Raw genomic sequence first — 19,728 nt, 5'->3', positions numbered from 1 at the left:
CTCTTCCAACTGTTTGTTGGCACTTGCTCACGTTGTTCCCTCCTGTCTTGATCCTTGGTTGTGCTGTATTAACTTTCAGATGCACGCCGCTTTGGACAAAAGCATCTGCTAAATGAAATCGTAAATCAGCATTTTCTGTAACATAAACGTTTTTTTTTTTTAAGCATAGCAAGTATAATTCTGTTTTTTTTTAAGATTATTATTTCCCCTTTAATTACAGGACAGCTGAGCAGAGACAGGAAGTTGTTCACATAATTAATGTTAAAATGATTTGGTGTTTAAGTTTGCTTTTATGTTACACATACGTTGCCTTTCATTATTTCGTTAAGTATAAGTAGTCGTGCTTTTATTTTGAAGTTACTTTTTCAAGTGTCGTTGGGCTGCTCTCGGGATTCATCACCTGCAAGCAGCATCAAGCACGCGGTGCTGGGCCCCTGGTCAAAATATTACCTTTGATAGCATGCAGCCAACAAGGTCATTGTTTTGTTTGTTTATATTTTGTTTACTTATATTTTATGTTATTCACATGCTGTGCATGTTATTTATGTTTATCTAACATTAGATTGTTTGTTTACCTTGAAGTTTTCACGGTGGATTTGGAGGTCCCCATTAAACCTAGCAAGAAAACCACGTGTGTCTGCCTGTGCTTGGAGGGAATTACAGCCACTTTATAACCTCCTAAATGTATACAAACATTTCAGTTTAAGTGTATACTCTAATTTTTTTTATGTTTTATTGCACTTTGAAGACGTCGACGAGCCCTTTCCTTCAGGACTATGTTTTTATCTGTACAACAGCTACACAGAAATAGTCCAATGTTTCCTTTAAATCAAATTAATTGATATTCATCACATTTCGAATATTTTGTAATGAATTGTTGAAATTTGATTTCTCCTCCACATGATGAGAATCTCCTTCTGGTGACAAAACATGCTTCATCTTAAAATAGTTTATATTTATTTATTTTTATTTCTTATTTTAAAGCATTTAGTGTTTCGTTGGGCCCTATCTTCAGGTTGTAGCTTTTCTTTGTGCAGTGCATCGGTTTCATTTAGGTTCACATTATTATATTCCCAATATTAAAAGGATTTGGATCAGAGCCAAAAAACTTGACATCTCGAATAATTGCTGACTCGAAACAATAAAATGCCAGAAACGGCCGCATCTAATTACAGAAAGACAACAAAGAGCAACCCTGATTGCAAAGTAGAGAGAGAGCCTCCGTTAATCTATAACCATAAACCACAACGGAATTGAGTAAAAGTATGAAGCAACATCAACAGACGTATAATGAAAGCATTGTTTTATATTGGAGCAAACAAAGGGATTCTGTTCCAATCAATCCGGCCTCTCCTGGGAATATCATGTACAAAAGCTTATCTATTGACCAGATTCCAAAGTCCCAATATCCCAAAGACACAAAACAATAGCTATTTGATTACAACAGTAGCGTCGTCCAATACACACTCTCATCACACTTTATCAGCCTAATGAGTGTGTGCATGTTTACTTTAAACTAAATGTATTTCCTTTGCACTAAATTCCACATCATTTCCTTTCAGTACAACATATTTCCGAACATTGTTCGGCTGCTCGTGCGCCGAGTTCCCTCTGAACGTGGAGTAGAAGTGATAGGAGGGGGGGTTGGTGGTGAGTTGGACAGAGAAATGGATTCTCTTTGAATAATGCAATAGTGAAACCGGGCAATATGACCGCCATGCGATCTCCTACAGAATAGAAACAGCTGTGGAAACCAGCCCAGCTGTGCTCGCGAATTCATCTCATGTGAGATGTCAGTTGAATCAAAGCTGGAGCTTGAGAAAGCGTCTGGCAGTCATTTTTTGGGATAAATAAAACATGGCAGAGATGACTCCATTGCCCTTTGCTCCTCTCTCGCTCTCGCTTTCTCCATTTTCGAGCTTGAATTTTTTTTTCCACTCATGCCACGCTCCAGCCAGGATGTGTTTTCAGCAGCGGGAGGTACAATGGCTGCACGGGCTGCAGCTCCGAGCCTCAGATGCAAAGGGATGGTCGGATTTGATCAAAGCCTCTGGAAATGTGGCTTGAAATTGTGAAAATCCATACATGACATGAAAGTTGAAAGTGTTATCAAGCATCCACGAAAATCTGACTGAAGATAAACTTTCACAAGCATTAAAAAAGTAGGTCAAAAACAGTGCATTTTGCTGCATTTCTGAAGACTGTGTGGGCGTGGCCTATCAGATTTGATTGACATCTGCCTGGTTCCACGATAAAACAACAGCACGTGACAATCAGCAATTTAATTGGTCACTGAATGGCGAGTTACACGGTGCTTTGCTTTCCATACCAAAACTAGCAGTTAGCATGGACATGAAACGTTAGCTCACGTACCCCCATTTGTTTCTAAAACTATGAGTGCAATGCTAATGACAACTCTGTAGCGTTAGCTAGCGCTCCCTGCTGACACCTAACACGCACCACCAAAAGCAGATCATCGACGGCCGACTCCTGTAGCGGAAAATAGACTCCTGCAAGTGTCAGTACTTTGGAAGCTAACGGTCAACCAATTCATATACTTTAAGGACGCTTTCTACCATAACAACCCTAAATTTAATATCTAGAAGGTTATAGTGGATTTTAGCTGCAGTGGCTTTAAATTAAAGCATATTTACAGTTTTGTAGTGTGCCTGTATCCTACAGCCCAGCTGTGTTCCTGAGACCTTCCCCAGAGCTACAGTATACATGACTTTCTGGCTGCAGGAAGGTCACAGTGCTTGTCATCCTACCGCGTCTACTGTACGATGATTAAAAGGTCAATCCGTAGCATTGGAGGGCCGGTGCCTCTCCTCCTGCTGTGCATGAGGATAGAGAGTGGCCGAGCAGTAACATGTCATGTCCGTGTCGCAGCACAGGGTACATTTATTGATCTCACCTCTATAACCTTACACAGCCCATTAGGAGTTTATACGTGCTTTAAATCAAGTAGTATCCAATTAGTTACCACCATCCAAGTGTCCCAATTTAAAGGACGAGGCCGACATTATTCTGTGTTTCTAATGGTCACAAATCCCACTAAAAGGTCCGTCTTTCAGAGCTTTCCGACTATCCTGTCTGTGTCACTTTTCACTCGACGATGAAAGATGTAAACCTAACAAATGGGTCACAGACGTGTAGTTTTATTTACAATTACAACCCTGCAGTTGGGTGCCTTCACAAACCAGTTAAGTTGCAGTTTAGATCCACTTCTGTCTGGACCATAGACTTTATAAAAAGACGGATGACATACAGCTCCCTAAAAGTGAAGCCAAACCCTCTCTATCGCCCCCTGCTGACTGGCTGCAGTATAGGTCATAAAGCCTGCCTCCTGAGTCAAACTATAGAATCAAAATACACGTCAAATAAATTTTTCTCAAACATGGTTTCTGTCATTATAGTTAGTTCTTATCATGCTGATTTATGTCCATTTTTCTGACAAGTTTATTTTTAATTAGTTATTTGATGTTGTCAAAAGGATGATTGACAGCTCTGTTGAGAAATCCAGCTCCTGCAGCCGATCTGTTCCGGATTAGCAGAGTGGAGGAGGAAAGGCGAAAACAAAACAATCACTAGATCATTGATGTTCCCGTATCTGTGAACGTCTACTTCAAACCAACACAGGAAGCTGCTCTGCTGTTAAAAACGCCAACGTGCGGGATCCTGGCTGTTTTTCTTCCTGTATTTAAGTGTGTGTTTTGGTTTTGGTAAGCGGAAGTGGCTACGGCGGCTCCACCCGCAGATCTCCACTGCGCAACTCTGGCTCCAAATGACGTCACCATCGCAAGATGGTAGCGCCTATCTCGGGGGCTATTTTGACATCAATTTCATACAATGAGAGCAGATGGAGATGCGTCGTCCATCTGTAATAACAGTCATTGGTTGAGGGAATTAAATAAAAAATGTATTTAAGTTATTTTTGTGGCGAAAAGGAAGCCATCACTCTAGGGACATGCATTACCAAGGGTTTAGTTTCCAGTGGGAATAACATATCTGTCTGTCTGTCCTGGGAGAGGGATCCCTCCTCTGTTGCTCTTTGAGGTTGCTTCCCTTGTGCCCATAAATTGCCTCTGGGTTTGGAATGTTTCATATAAATAAAAGCTGCCATGCTTTGCAGTTAATGTAAGCAGTTCCGTGTCCAAGTCGAGGGTCTAATGATAAAAGCTGCCATTTGCTGCTCGGATTGCAAAGAGTCAAATTCCCTGTGTGTGTTCACATCGACATATAAAAAGCCGATTCTTCCGGGACACAAAGTGGCAGCCATGAAAGACGACAACGCTTCAAAGAAGGATGTTGCAGCACAGAAGCTACATATTCTAAAATATGGATGCTTAAAACACATCCTTCCTGAAATATTGCATCGACAAATGTAGGACGGATGAGCAAGCAACCCAAAAACATCATCATAATTAGCATGAGTGAATGCCAAAAATCCCCTTGACCTTTGACCTTTTGATAAACAAATCCTAATGACTTCATCCTTGAGTCAGAGATGTTCGCACCGAATCTGAAGACATTCCCTTCCAGGCGTTCCTCAGATATTCTGCTCACAAGAATGGGATGTACAACCTGAAACACAATGCCTCGGGCTAAGCTATCAGCGGCTCAGTGGCATGAAAACGATGATTTACCCAAAGCACTGGGAACTGTAGTTTTCTGCAAACATTACACTTAATAAGAATAAATGTCGTGCATTTGTTGGGGACTAGTTTCAGCTGCAGATTAACACACATCTGGTGCCCTGGTGAATATTTATAGCAGCATGTCGTACGTGGAATAGACTCAAAATTGGAGCCAATTACTTGTGTGTTGAAGTACCTGGGTAATTTATTGATTTTTAGTGATTTTTCAAGCAAAGGCGCGAAAAAGTCGAGCAACATAATATCACCACCTTTGGCTTTAACAAATTCTGGGAGTTTTTCTTCATAATTTTACAACAAAATAATCTGTAATTTACTTCATAATGATCACTGTTGCAGCCACAGCTCAACATTTGGACCTGGCGCCATGTTTTTGTGGCATTTTGTGCATGCTCTTTATTTTTCCAGTGAACTTTAATACACAACCAAAATGTCAGATTGTTTTGATGTTAGCTTCAGTTGAAATAATGTGCCAATTAAACATTTTCTGAACTCATGAATTGCTCTTTTATATCTACAAAGCGACAAATGAAGAACTCAGAATACAAAGCCGTCGTTCTTCACAGACGTGATTCTGGTTGTGTGGCCACATTCGCATGTGACTCACCTTACTTTCATATTAACATATCCAAGCTGTGGTGCACATGCTCAGTGCGTCACTGCTGCTTCACTGATCACACTGCAAACATCTTTGCTTTATTCTATGTGGCTGCTGAACATATCAGCCTGTAAGCACTGTCTATGTTTCTCCTTAAGGGTAGGTTTGCTATCATCACGGGGTGTTCTCACAGCGAGCTTTAACTGTATCCGTGCAGGTAAATGACGTAACTTGAATTATATATATGACTGAATTATAACCTGGTTTCTACATGGAAGTTAAATTAACTGTAGGGGAGTCTGTATGAGGCCAGAGCACCAAATTTTTCATTTCGACCATGCTCCGTAACTTCGCCCGGCCTGCACACTTTACATTATTTAGCCAGCTTTTCGTGGAGTCTGCCTTTTCCATTTCATCTCATCTCATTCCTGCATAAAGTATTTGACTGTTGACATCCATATCATTGCACGACATAAATATTTATTTTACAGCCGGGCAGAGAGCCATCACAAACGCATGCAGGCCTCACTTTAAAACCTGGCAGATGTAATGACAACATATACCTCTGCAGCTTATGAAAATTACACTCTGTACTCATGCACATTTTACTTTCATGCACTCCCAACATTATTGCTTTTGCTGCCATGCATAGGTCACTGCTTTCAAATATCAGGCTGTGTTTTACACAGAAATGGAGCCACTGAGGAAATGCTATCATGTAAATATAATGCACAGCCATTTTTGAAAGGTTATATTCAACACCATTAAGGATACACCTAAAAAGAAAAAACCCCTCCTGATCCTGACATGCAGAAGTTACCCCGAAGATATACTACACATGCCTGATATAATATTTATGCTATGCAAATTTCCAACTTGAAGCTAATTTTCGTGACTTAAAATGCATAAATGAAAACCTTAGGGCTACCTAACTAATTGACTTGCAAATGCATCTTTGTTACACGGCCATGTGAGCTGAATGGATGTCAATAGGTCACGACGGATCCACCAGAGGAAAGAGAAAGGATTTCATGAGAGCCGTTCGCTGACCACATTAAAAGATTGTTAGACAATGAAAATCTCAGTCTTCTCTCAGACTTACATCACAGTGTTACCACATGCACAAAGATATGCATCATCAGCCATAAAAGCAGGTATTTCATGGCACAGCTTCGTTTGAAATAACTGGTAGGGCGACCACATTTCTGCACACGTCTGAGAAATTAAAATAAAAAAGCATCCCAAGCTTTCAAAGCAACCAAAATCAATTAGAATTTGCAGAAGCGAGCAGAGCCCTGAAGCAATCATCTCCATATAACCAACCTTGGGAGTGCACTGTATTTGTGTGAAACAATAGCTTAGGCTAACTAAGCGAGCAAAATAGGACACACAGGCAGGCTGCAGACAGTTTTACTGATATTTCCACAACAGGACAACTTCTCAATGAGCCATTTCATGATGTTGTTAATGCGACCCTCCAGCAATTATCCACATGCGTTGGCTTTTTTCAGCTAGAAACGTGAAGGGAAATCTCACGTACGAGAAAAATGAGCAACTTTCACAGCAGGCTGGTTGAGATGTGAAACAATATGCTCTCCTTTATTACAGTTTAAACCTCGGAAAAGGGCAACAGTGTGGCTGCCACTGCCAAGCCGATTTAGAATCACTTATAAGCTCAATTAAAGCCAATTTAGAGAAAAGTCGCAGTTTAAATCTTAAAAGGCACCAGTCTTTCGAAATAAATCACCAATTTAAACACCAAGCCAGCGCGAGGCGCTTTTAAAGAATAAAAACTTGTCATAACTGAAATACAAGCTGCAAAATGTCCTAGTTTCAGTTATAATTCCACTTTTCGGAAGCGGAACCAACAAAAAAACACAGCTTCAAACAATATCTGTCGAGGCACACATCTTTTTTTATCGAGTTTGCTCTCCCCATTCAATAAAAACATTCGGCTCATCAAAGAGTGCGTCTTACCTCGTGCTAGCGTAACCGGGACCAGCGAGCCGAGGAGCACGAGGATGCCAAAACTCAGGTAGCATCCTCCCGAAAACTGTCCCATCATCACTGCTTTGCGTGTCTCCCTCCCCATCGGGTCTGGGGGCACTGGTGGCGGGTCTCGAGCATTTGTCGTCTGCTCGAGGCACCTCAAAAACACGTCCGCGTGCCCCTGACGGAACGGTCTGTCCAGGTGTTGGGCTTAAGTGTCCGCGAGGAGATGCCTTCACCTCGCGGAATCGCAGTGCGGAGAGAAGGAAGAGGTGGAAAGTGGTGCGGAGCTTTCAGCGGTCTGCACTCTTCTGCGCGAGCGAGAGTGGAATAATTACGGAGCGCGCGCGAGCCGGCAGCTTTCGCGTTTCAGAGAGAGAGAGAGAGAAAGAGAGAGAGAGAGGAAGGGAGTGAGAGAGGGGTCTTACAAACCCCCGTGGACCTGTTGAGAAATTTCAAAAGGTGCATGTGCGCACGCGTTGGTGCCTGCTTGAGCGCGCGCCTGTGATTACCACATCTTTTAATTCAATTTCCAGTTACATCCGCCCCTGTTTTCTGGACACCAACGTGTCACTGAAATCAACACGATCGCCTCGGAGCTGTTGCCAGTGGCGTTGTCTGGAAAATTATGTCTTTACTAATTAATGCCTATCTTCAGCCTACGAGCATATGGCCATTGATTGGTGTCCAGTTGCCAATTAAGCAGCCATCAGCTCGTTTAATTAGGATACTTCTTTCCAAATGTCCCTTTTCCAAATAATTTAATTTAGTGGTTTGTGATCATAGTCACATTAGCATCTTTTCTCTTTCTTGTCGTGAATGCATTTTGTAAATGTCACTTGATACAAACAGATTAAAAACTTCACAAATCTTGTCCTGAAGGAGTGTGTAAGACCCACTGCTAAGAAGCAATACACTAAAATTACAAGTAACACTACGGATTTTCAGAGAAGACTTTCAGGTTGTTATATTTGTGTCAGATAGATATTTCAAAGTCATTTCACTGAAGCAGAAGAAGTCTTAAGTGGAAGTATTTAGATCCTTTACTAAAGCAAATAGCAAGACTGTAAAAGTAGCAACAGAGGTAAGATCCTCCCTTTACAAGCAGACGTCTTAAATACAAAACTCTACTTTAAAAACTAACCAGCAAAAAATACCATAAATATCAAAATGAAAGTATATACTATGCAAGGTAATTGGCTTCTTTCAATGTTCTATTGTTTAATATTATATTATTTGATAAATATTACTGATGCCTTGAGATGAGGTGAAGCTGTTTATCGCTTATTTTTCTATATAAAATAGTTTGTTCTATTATTTACTGTACATTGCATATATTATTCATTTTATAATCTGACAGCTGTCAATAAATGTTGTGGAGTAAGAAGCAGATCCTTCCCTCTATAAGTAGCTAGTGGAGTAGAAGTATCTCAGAATCGTACTCAAGGAGAAATTGGGTATACTTCTTTCTTAGATTAACTAATATTACAATCTGTACAATGATCAAAGGTTTTCGCAGAACTTTTAAAGGAGCAGTTCGTCCCTGGAAAAAAAACCCTGTCAGTCAAAGCTGGTGTTCTCTGTAATCAAAAGAAGCAATAATATTTGAAACTGGCGCCATAGCTGTGGAGAAAGTTGTACAAACAGCTTGTGGTTTCGCCCATTCTACATTCCTACAACACCCAGCGTGCATTGCGCCCCTCTCTCTGAAAGGAATGATCCAGCGTAAGACGCTGCAGTGACATACTACTTTGTTTTGCTGCAGGCAACAACTCAGAGCGGCACAGAATCTGAAATACGACGAGAGTATAACGGTGGATCGTCTAAAAGTCTTCAGGTCTGCAGTCTACATTTCAATCATTTTGAACGAGACATGACATCGGAGGCGGGCATCCAAGATTGAGGAAGTGTAGTTTAGCGAGCTCCCTGGCCTCCGCCAGATGACGTGTTTTACATGGTCTGGCGGAGGTTTTCCAGGGCCCATTGGAGAAGCGGATAGCGTCCTCCAAAGGCACAGAGCCAAACTACATTTTTTTCCTACCATAATGGCGTTAGCTCCCCATAATAGCATGATAGGGCTGAGGTTGAAAATCAGCGAACTGGCCCTTTAAGAGTGATGTACAGTAAATACTATAACATTTCCATCAGAACTATTGTCGACTAAAAGTATAAAGTAACATTTAATTTCCCCCCAAAATTGTCCTTAAGTCCTGTAATTGAATAAATCCCATAAGCTGCTGTCTGTTATCATCTGCTGTCATGTATTGAGATAATATAGGCCTCTAATTCGGTTAATTAAAAGAATATCCAGCTCAGAATGTGGGTCTCTTTCCTTTTCTATGTAAATCACTGCAGTTTGACCTCCTAACATAATTACCCTATTGACCAGAAATTCAGTGGATCATTTCCCACAGTTCCTGCCAGAGGTCAGCCTGTCGGGCGAGGTTAACTACCTGATTATATTTCTAAAGGGTGCCATAAACCCTGCGTTAAATTTTTGGGACACCCTGAAGGCTACCTGACGGACCATAAACGACAGGAAGACACTGCAGGGGGCTCTTATTTTGTTGAATGAACATGTCTGTTATATATTTCGGGGTTACTGAACTCTAACCTTTCCATATCTTCACTGCCTGATGTCTCCCTCAGATGACAGAAGTAGCAGGACATGTAACAGCGAAAGTGCTGCACATCGGGCTGTATTGCCCCTAAAACGCTCATGGGAATTTAAAGTGTTCAAACACCTCATTATGTGGAATAATACTACTGGTGGAATTAGTGTGTTTCTACTAAATTGGCAGCAGTTTTCTTTTACTAATCACCACAGGAGCCAAAAAAAATGGCTATTCCTGGGCAGTTCCTGTATATTTCAGATAACTGTCACTGCCATCCAAAACAAAAAAAACGAAGCTCATCACAAAATAAATGAAAAAATGAAATATAAATAAATAATACCCCTCCACGGAGACGAGATGAAAGCCCGTTTTCAGCCTTTAAAGATTTATTTCGCTCCATCCTGTGTACAAAAGCAGGCAGGTCCAAACTGACATATTTTACAGAGGTAATTCTTGTGTTATTTCTACACCAGACTTCTTAATTGATGTGTGAAACAATGTCTTTGGTCTGTTTCGACACAATTTAATGCAGAAATTCTGTGTATCTTGGTCTAATGAATGTGTCGCCAGTCTTAAATATTGTTTGCATGTCTTGCAATTTGGAAAATAATTGCTTCTGCATGTGCAGGAAGAATGTATTTTATGTTCTTGTTTGACAAACGTAAGAAGTAAACATGGTTTGCGCCTTCTAATAAATACATTAACGCAGGGAAATATCCTGCAAATGCAAATAAACAGACGTGTTTTCTGAGGGATACAATGTTTCTGTAAGGGAAGAAAAATCGCACTATTTATTTGTGCTCGACTTGCCTGCCTTATCCATCAGATGGAAGGATTTCTGTGCCAGGGCTTGTGTGGAAATCCTCTGATGGAAAAGTGCAACACAAGCAGTATTTTTTTTGTGCCTTTACCACATAAAGCATTTAAGAGAACAAGGCAAAAAGTTCATCGCCACCCAGCTGCCGCAGCGCCGGCTCACAGCGGCGATGACTGACAAGCACAAATAATCCACCTTTATTGTCTTCTGTGTATTGAATTTGGTGTGGATCGTGGTACTCCTTAAATTCCCCCCCCCCCGCTGCGAATCGTCTGTGTGTGTGCGTGTTTGTGTGTTTGTCAGAGCATTTTAAAGTCTTCTCACAACTTTTCAGGCCCTCCGCTGAGGAACAGTGAATGTCAATCATCTACTCACTCAACCGAATCTGTCTTCGGAAACAGCCGTGCCTGTGAGACTGATATTGTTTTTAATATGCAGTGTTTTGCTGAGCTTGCATGTCTTCTGCAGCATCACCCTCATGCCTCACAATCATAGTGAGACAAAGTCAGACTGGAGTGAAGACAGTGGGTGCTACTCTTCTCTTTTAGAAGAACTCCACTGTAGCAAGTGAAGGTTATAAGGTGCCTCGTTTAGTGTTTATTTGAACCTACGTATGTACATGTTTCCAACTGTTATTACAGTTTTAAATCCCTGTCACCAACCTTTATAGTTTGTAAATGTGCGTTAAATATAAAGTGACTTGATTAGCAGGATTCTTGTCGCTAATTTCTAGCGTTTAAACAGAGTAGCCAAGTATCTCTTGGAATTATACCCATAATTGAGGAGCTAATACGCACCAATGCTTCTGTAACTGTAAACGGTTCATCAGGATCTCTGTGTGGATGATTGACACAGAAGTGTTCGCTTCAGACGTATTGATTTTTTTCTTTATTTGCTGTGGTATGTCCAGAGGATGTTTGAGGAAGAATATGAGGACTGGTCATCCTGCCTGTGTTAAAAAACACAAATCTCAAGTGAGTTTGGGGTATGGAATTTTGCGTTCGTCTACCCTATTTCATTTATCAAGCAGTCAGCGGTACACTGAGACCACCGAGGAGCACCACAGAGCGCCACAGGAAGTCTTTTCTACCTGTGGGCATCAGACTGTATAACTCCTCACTGTTCAGCAGGAGGAAAAATGGAGCATGATGGGACTTTTTTTATTACCATATGCAACTTCTGACATCATGTGCAATCACACTTTCAATATCAGGTTATATGATGATCACTATGTGCAATAATATTTTTCTGAACATATTTGTATCATGTTGATATTTATGGAATGCAGAATCATGTGCAATACGCTTATTTATACGTACCATGTGCAGTATCAGGAGCAATATAATATTTTCCTAATTACTCTTGTGCAACAGAAGCTCTTACTACATAATATCTGTCAATACCACGATCAGTTTAACTGCCACCATTACTTCCTGCCTACTTTTATAGATAACTATTGTAATATTGTTTTTTTCTTTTAGGCACCGTCTCTTTTGCATTAACCCAAACACTTTATATTTTATATTCTCACTCATATTTGAGTTGTTTGTTTTTTGTATTATTTGTATTGTACTGTATTTTTTGGAACTATCCGGCGCTGTCATTTCCTTCAGGATTAATAAAGTTTTATCTTATCTTATCAAGCTAGCTCAATCAATGGCAGTACAATCAATCAATCAATCTTTACTAGGGCTGTTAATCGATTCAAATATTGAATTGCGATTAATCACATAATTGTCCATAGTTAACTCGCGATTAATCCCAAATTAATCGCACATTTTTTACCTGTTGTAAATGTACCTCAAAGAAATATCTTTGTTTTTAAAACTCTTATCAACATGTGAATGGACAAATTTGCTTCCTTTATGCAAATGTATGTTTATTATTACTGCAACACTCCAAAACAATGACAAATACTGGAACAGGAACAGGTACTGCATGCTCAAAAATATGCTGAAAGCATAACATGGCAAACTGAAGCCCAACAAGCAACAACAGACGGGCATATTGACCTGAACGTAACATTCCTCAGTAATCAGTCATTGAGTCTGCAGCAGGAGCAAAAATAACGTCATTAGTCAAAGTTTAATCACTTAAAGACATTTTTCACAACCTTGGGCTCTCTGCATCAGCTGTGTGCTTGGCCGGCGAGTGGTATTTAAGACTCGATGTACTGAACATTACCAAAGAGCCCCTCTATTCCCCTCCAAACCCTGCCAGGAAAAACAGAGAGAGCCAAAACAAAAAAAATCATCCAGCAACAACTGTCCATCTGTCACCCTGCAACTGCAATAAATTATACAAACTCCACTGGATCCTGTGTAAATGTGAAGCACAGAAGAACACCAGCAGAAACAACATATCTTTCACAAGCTCTTTTGTACAAAAAAAGGGGAACAGTCATATTTGAGAGCCCTTCTTCATGCATTTTATTTTGCCAGATGTAGATCCACTCCTCTAGGTCCACTCCAGACCAGTTGGTGGCGGTAATTCATCTCTAAGCTTGTTTTATAACTATAAAATCGAGAAGAAGAAGAAATCCACACCTTTTGTTTACATTTATTTTGAGAACCTGCCAGCCACAAGACATAGACAAGCGTAACATAAAAACACAACAAAAAAGAAGTAAAAAAAGAAAGATGAGAGGGTCTCTCAAAGGAACAGAGTAAGATGCAGCTTCCGTCGAAGAGCTGAATTTCCCATCAGCAGGCAGCACTCACCTCTTCCTGGTTGCCTCCTCAGCAGGGGGTGGAGTCAAAAGTTTCTGCCAGGCCTGAGCACCTGCTTTAGGGGACCGGGGTAAACCATTAAGATGAGGAGGAGCGGGAAGAAGAGGCACAAACAATGCTGCTTTGTGGTTCTAGTTTGAGTGTATGTGTTATTCACTGATTAATATGAATGTTTAATTATATACATTTTAATTCTTTGTAGGCTCTTTTGTATGGTGTTGGTTTTGTGTAAAAATGTCTCATCTCATGGAGTTGTGATCCAACCTTAATGGTATTGTCCAGCTAAGTTCCTGCATCTGGGAGGGTATATAATGCAGCTATTTGTTTTTAGCTTAAGCCTGATGATGTTGTGTCTCATGGTGCCATTAATGGAATATAATAGATGCCACCATTGTGCTTTACATTTCACCTCTGTCTCATGTGATCCATTGGTTTCTCACCTGCCACTGAAACAGAGGGAATCTACACCTCACAGTCTGTCATGCAGGTGAGTGGAGTTCACACCCTGTCACAGATGTGTGATTATAATTTACATTTTCATTAACCACAATCTTTAAATAACCTACAGTATAACAGCTTATCTTAAAGGAGAAAGTTTATATTGTTAGAAATGTGCTATTCTTGCCAAGAGTTAGATGAGAATATTGATTCCACTCCCATGTTCGATTGTTAATATGAAGTTACTTCCAACAGCCGGCTAGCTTAGCCTAGCATTAAGACTGTAAACAGGGGGAAACGGCTAGTGTAGCTTTGTCAAAAGGTAACAAAATCCACCACAAACACTAAGGAATGACTAAATGACATGATATATCTTAAATGTAATTTAAGTGTAACAATGCACTATTGTATTCACAAAGCAGCCCTGATGTCAAGCTCACAGTGGGAAGCTCAAATGCTGTTATAATGTCTTACTGCTGTATTCCAGGTTGTAAGTCATATAAGCATTAGGAATCTGACATTTTTTTATTTCACTGCTTCCTTTGATCAGCACCTGTAAAAACAATAGATCTGGCCATATTTTAAGTTAAAACATATTTGATAACCTGTTAGCTACTATCAGACAACATCTGACGTTAGCATTTAGCCAGTAGCTAGCTTATATTACCATAAGCTATGGAGAGGTTGAATAATAATTCTTGGTATTGTTACATGATACAATAGAAAAGGCTGAATCTCGAATCTATATAGTGTTAGCTCAGAGTTTACATCCTTGCTATCGTAATGTAAGCTAGGCAATGTTTGACTGCTTCCTGATTGATCAGCTACTGAAAAGACAGTAGGTAGGGATAAGTTAGATCTTATTTGACAAATCCTTAGCTACAGTCAGACAACAGCTCATATAAGCATTTAGCTACTAGCTTATATTGCCATTAGCTAGGAAATGGCTGAAAACAAATACTTTTGTTTTGTAACATGATGACAAAAAATCCCTCAAATCCAGAGCCTACATAATGTTATCTATTTTACTTCCTTGCTAACGTAATGTAAGCTAGGCAGTGTTTGACTGCTTCCTGATTGATCATCAATTGAAAAGACAATAGTTAGGGAAAATCAAGCTGAAACATATTTGACAACCTCTTAGCTACGGTCAGACAATGTTAGCATTTAGCCACTAACTAGCTTATATTACCATTAGCTAGGAAGTGGCTGAAAACAAATACTTTCTGTACTGTAACATGATACTAATAAATTTCAGGCGTAATGTCAGCTAGTAATTTACTTCCTTGCTAACGTAGTGTAAGCTAGGAAGTGTTTGAATGCTAACATTAGCCGTTGCCTTAGGGTACTGAATGGGTTATCATATGTTGTTTTAACTTGAAATATGACACGATGTCCCTCCAGATTGTCACTGTTCATTATATTTTCAGTTCTAAAGCGTTAAAAAAATAATGGTTTGTAAGATTTTGTGAATTTATAAGATTCATAAAGTCAAACACAGCAGCTGGACGCTAAAAGCAGCATTAGGAGCTTCCTACCCTGAGCACGATGTTGAAGGGAAAAATGGCATAAATACAGTAAATGAGTATTGACGTTTTAAAGGTTTATTGTGTGAAATGGTGTCATCACATTTAGGGTAAGGAAAAAAGAGTACCATTGATATTCTCGTCTAATTTTCACCATGAACATGAAAAAGCATATTTCTTCAAAATGTCACACCTTTTATCTTTTTTCCAAAGTTCAACTATGAGCAGATAATTACAAAAACATTGGAGCAAGATGTTAACAAAATGTCACCTATTAGTTTCCTGGGATTTTGCTGACTCGTCTATCACACAGTATATATTCATGCTATAGAGCTGGTATGGCCACATTCTGTACTGTAAATGATGTGATGCTCATTTCTGCAGACTTGAAGAGGGTGGCAGCTGCTGGTGATGAAGTGCTGTAAAAGGTAAGAGCTTTTTATGTCAATAAAAGTGGAAGAGAAGACGGCCGCTGCTTTCAAATCTTTTATGAGGTAGGAAATATATTCCACACGTCGTTTAGGGCTTAAAGGTACATAGTGTTTTGGTGAGTAATGTAGAATAAAATGTATAATGAAATCTCTTCAAGGTACCTTTGAGGGCATCACTTGAAATATAGTTAAGAGATGATAGACAGTTACTCATCAGCCCACAAGTCCAACCTTCCCGGGGCTCTGCAATATTGCAACGCTTATTCAATACACGACGTGAGCCATGAAATAATAGTCTGCACATTCAATTCAGCCATTGTTATTTGTTGTTTAGGGGCTATAGCCAAAAGACACAATTATGCTCCATAAGACCGAAAGAAAATCAATGTATTGGATGTAATTGTCTATTTAATTCAATAGCACAGCGCTTACTATTCATATATCAGTCATTGCAATCAATAATGGAAGAGCTCAGACAAAGGAACAGCATTATTTATTGAAAAAAATCACTAGAATAGTGCACGGTTACCCTGAGGGAATCTTGCATGTCATCCTTTATGTTACAGCTAAATAACTCAAAAACAACATATTCCATTTTTAATGAAGTCATGTCACAATTATTAAGTATTTTGTTTATTTCTTTTCTGATCTTGTCCTGTACATACATACATAGTAAGTAGTATCCCAGCTGTCTTTTGACAGTCAAACATATGACTCGCTGTGAATCTTTGCCAAGGATCACGTATACAAAGGCTGTTTTCGGCAGAGTGCCAAAAACTGTCTGACACTGACCCGCTGGCAGCGTTAAAAATAACTATACAGGAATGATCTCTCTTGATGGTCTTGTTTGCTTTTGTAGGTCATACCATGGCACCGGTGTTAATTTCAGTCTGTTTCATAGCAAGTTAATAACTCCTCACGGGGTGCTCGTACAACGAGGAGTATGTGTTGTGCAATCTGTGCGGTCCCAGTGAGCATTTCACCGTTGAAAAGACGTTCAAAACTGGTTCAAAAGTGACCGTTTTTTCACAAGAGGTTGATTAAACGTCACCTGCTTCTGTCAATGGGCTCATCACACATTCACTAATATTTTAACGTCAATTTTAATGTCACATAGCGGCTATAATGATCGTATATGTGAGGTGTACATCACAGTCACCAACGAAAACTTTTTTGCATACATGGGTGGAGTTGGACTCTCCTGGGGTTGTGATTTTCCGTCAGGTATTAATGAACTACGTCAGCATCCAGGGGTCGTTCTGCCTCCACAGTCAGAGCTCTTTTTCTTCCTCTGTGGGGAATGTTTAAAACTGCTCCCTGTCTGAACCTTCTTGTTAACATAATACAGCCCGTAAAACGACGTATTTTTGATTTTTGTATGAAAAATAAAATGTTTTGAAATCACATCTTTGTGAAGACTGGATTTAGCCCACCGCTGCAAAATGAGAAATGCCGCTACAATCATCACTTTCGTCGCCCTTTCAACTCTAAAATTAACAAATTGTCAAAATTATAGTCAAAATTTAGTCTGTTGAAAACAGGTTGAAAGACTTGATTTCACCCTGTTTTCAATAAATTTCAATGTTGAAATCACGGTTGGTGCTCACTGGGGTGGATCAGTGAAACTGTCTGAATCTGAAAGTTTAAAAATGCACAAACATTATTCTGTTTAAGAAGAGCTGTAGATATGAGGAAGGTTGTGATAACTGTCTACATTTTTGCTATTGAAACTTGGATAATTGGGTTATAAAAAGAAATGTAGATTCTCTAGAAACCGATGGAAGCAGTTGGAAAAGATAAGAGTATACTTCATGCTACTCTTTTTGGTAGTGTTTACTTTGTGTTGCCTAGTTTTTTGATAATCAGGAGGTTTTAAGTTGATTCTTTATCTTTTTGTTCTTTAGTTAAAAACCTGCTTGTATTTACAGGTTTGAAATCAATATATCAATCAACGTGCAATTCTAAAATCATCATAATTTTGGATATCAAGTGAAAGTTCAGATTTCTCTTCAAGGTTGTTGTTAAAAATCTTGCTGGTGGATTTCCGTACTGCATATGATCTTCAGCTTTCTGTCGACAGAAGCAAAAGAGCAATAATCGATTAAAGATTAGATAAGCCCTGATCTCCTTGTATCAAAGCTCACACACAGGCGGTAGCACGTCTACAATTTACAAGCTAATTTAAATGTGAACAAGCTGAGGTAATTTCATGATCAGAGGCAACAGAAGAGACCACCTCCAGCATTGTGGTGAAAGGGAGTTATATAAGGAGGTGTACATTAACAGTAGATTCGGAAGGGAGCTGGTCAATAAAAGCATGTCTTTTCATCTCTTGTAAAAGCAGCGCGCCTCCCACCAGGGCGTAATGACAGTCGTATAATGGAAAGCAGCTTCGACACCGGCTTCTCTTGAGAGGTAAATCATGTTCTTATGTGTAGGAGGCGCACAGCCAGCACGTATATACGGCACCATAAATGTGAATATGGCCCCAAATGTGGCTATACAGCACCCAAAATATGGTGCAAGGGCAGATTCTGTTCTGTCGAGGCTGCAGTCACATTTCATTAAATGATGAATACAGACTCTGAACCCTTTCATCTTACATGTACATTGTTTAAAGCCCTACTAAATATATCTGCATTACAGTCATACAGATAATGCATCTGTTGCCAATACTCTTCATGAATTCATAATCTGATTAATCACTGACAATCTCTTTATATAATCCTTCTTACATCTTCCAGATTTACAATAATTAGTGCTTTAATCATATAAAATTGGATTACTATAGGACTTAAGCGATGACTCTTGTAAGATTGTTGGCTGTAATAAACACTGCAGCACTGCTGCGTAACCAAATAGATCAATCTCCACGTTCATGGACTTTGTGGACATTGGTAGTTTGTTTTTAAATACTGGAATCTTAAAGGGTAAGGTTGTTTCTTTTAAACCTGGGCCGAAGTTTTAGCATATTAAAGCACAAATGAGTACAAATAGTTTTGGAATTGCTCCAGTAGATCGCTTCAGCTGGCAGCCGCAAACTGGGCTGTAATGGCTGCAGTGTAATCCTTTGGGGCAAATGTGCCTGATTAAATTATGTCCACTAAAAGAGCTTGTTTTTGCAGCCAGAAACAGTTTTTAAATCTTTCTTCGAAGCCACCAGACTCCATTGACAAAAACAGTAATTTAACTCACAGAATATGGGAGTTCCATCCCTCCTCTGATCGGCTGCCTGTTATTGCGTGACGTTTTTTTAAGTGGTGGGTTGAGATCAATGACTGTATATATAGATGGACAACGCGTCTCCATCTTCTCCCATTGTACGTAATTGATGCCAAAATAGCCCCTGCGATAGGCGCTGCCATCTTGCGATGGTGACGTCATTTGGAGCCAGAGTCTGCACAGTAGAGATCGGCGAGTGAAGCGGCTGTAGCCACTTCTGCTAACCCAAATACACACTTGACTAACTGAAAAAATAGCATGGATCCCGCACGCCGGCGTGTTTAACAGCAGAATAGCTTCTCTGTGTTGGTCTGAAGCAGACGTTCACAGATATGGAAACTTCAATGACTGTAGTGATTGTTTTAGTTATGTTTCTACTCGTGGATCGTCCTCCGCTCTGCTCACCCGGAACTGATTGGCTGCAGGAGCCGAATTTGTCAACAGAGCTGTCAATCATCATTTTGACAGCATCAAATAACTAATTAAAAATAAACTTATCAGAAAAATGAACACTTTGACGTGAATCACCATGATAATAACTAGCTATAATGACAGAAACCATGTCTGAGAAAAATGTATTGGGCGTGTATTTTGATTTTATAGTTTGACTCATGTCCCATCTGTTAACATGGAGGAGGCGGGCTTTATGACCTATACTGCAGCCAGTCAGCAGGGGGCGCCCAAAATGTTTTGGCTTCACTTTTAGGG

At 39.8% G+C, this 19,728-nt stretch overlaps 1 protein-coding gene across 2 annotated transcripts in view; it reads right to left on the bottom strand.

The window, feature by feature from the left end:
- Positions 1-7,315, bottom strand: part of unc5da (unc-5 netrin receptor Da) — a 260,842-nt gene extending 253,527 nt beyond the window's left edge. For both annotated transcript variants that reach the window (XM_069673462.1, XM_069673461.1), the window contains exon 1: positions 7,231-7,315. In XM_069673462.1, the coding sequence (XP_069529563.1) occupies positions 7,231-7,315 (85 nt within the window). The remainder of the gene's footprint in view (positions 1-7,230) is intronic.
- Between the last annotated feature and the right edge of the window lie 12,413 nt (positions 7,316-19,728).

The sequence above is a fragment of the Semicossyphus pulcher genome, unplaced genomic scaffold (genome assembly GCF_022749685.1).
Source record: "Semicossyphus pulcher isolate SPU_LCO1_2020_fin unplaced genomic scaffold, fSemPul1.0.p SCAF_22, whole genome shotgun sequence".
Lineage (NCBI taxonomy): Eukaryota > Metazoa > Chordata > Actinopteri > Labriformes > Labridae > Semicossyphus > Semicossyphus pulcher.
Note: the sequence above shows the minus strand (reverse complement) of the source record. Positions and strands in the feature narration are given on the sequence as shown.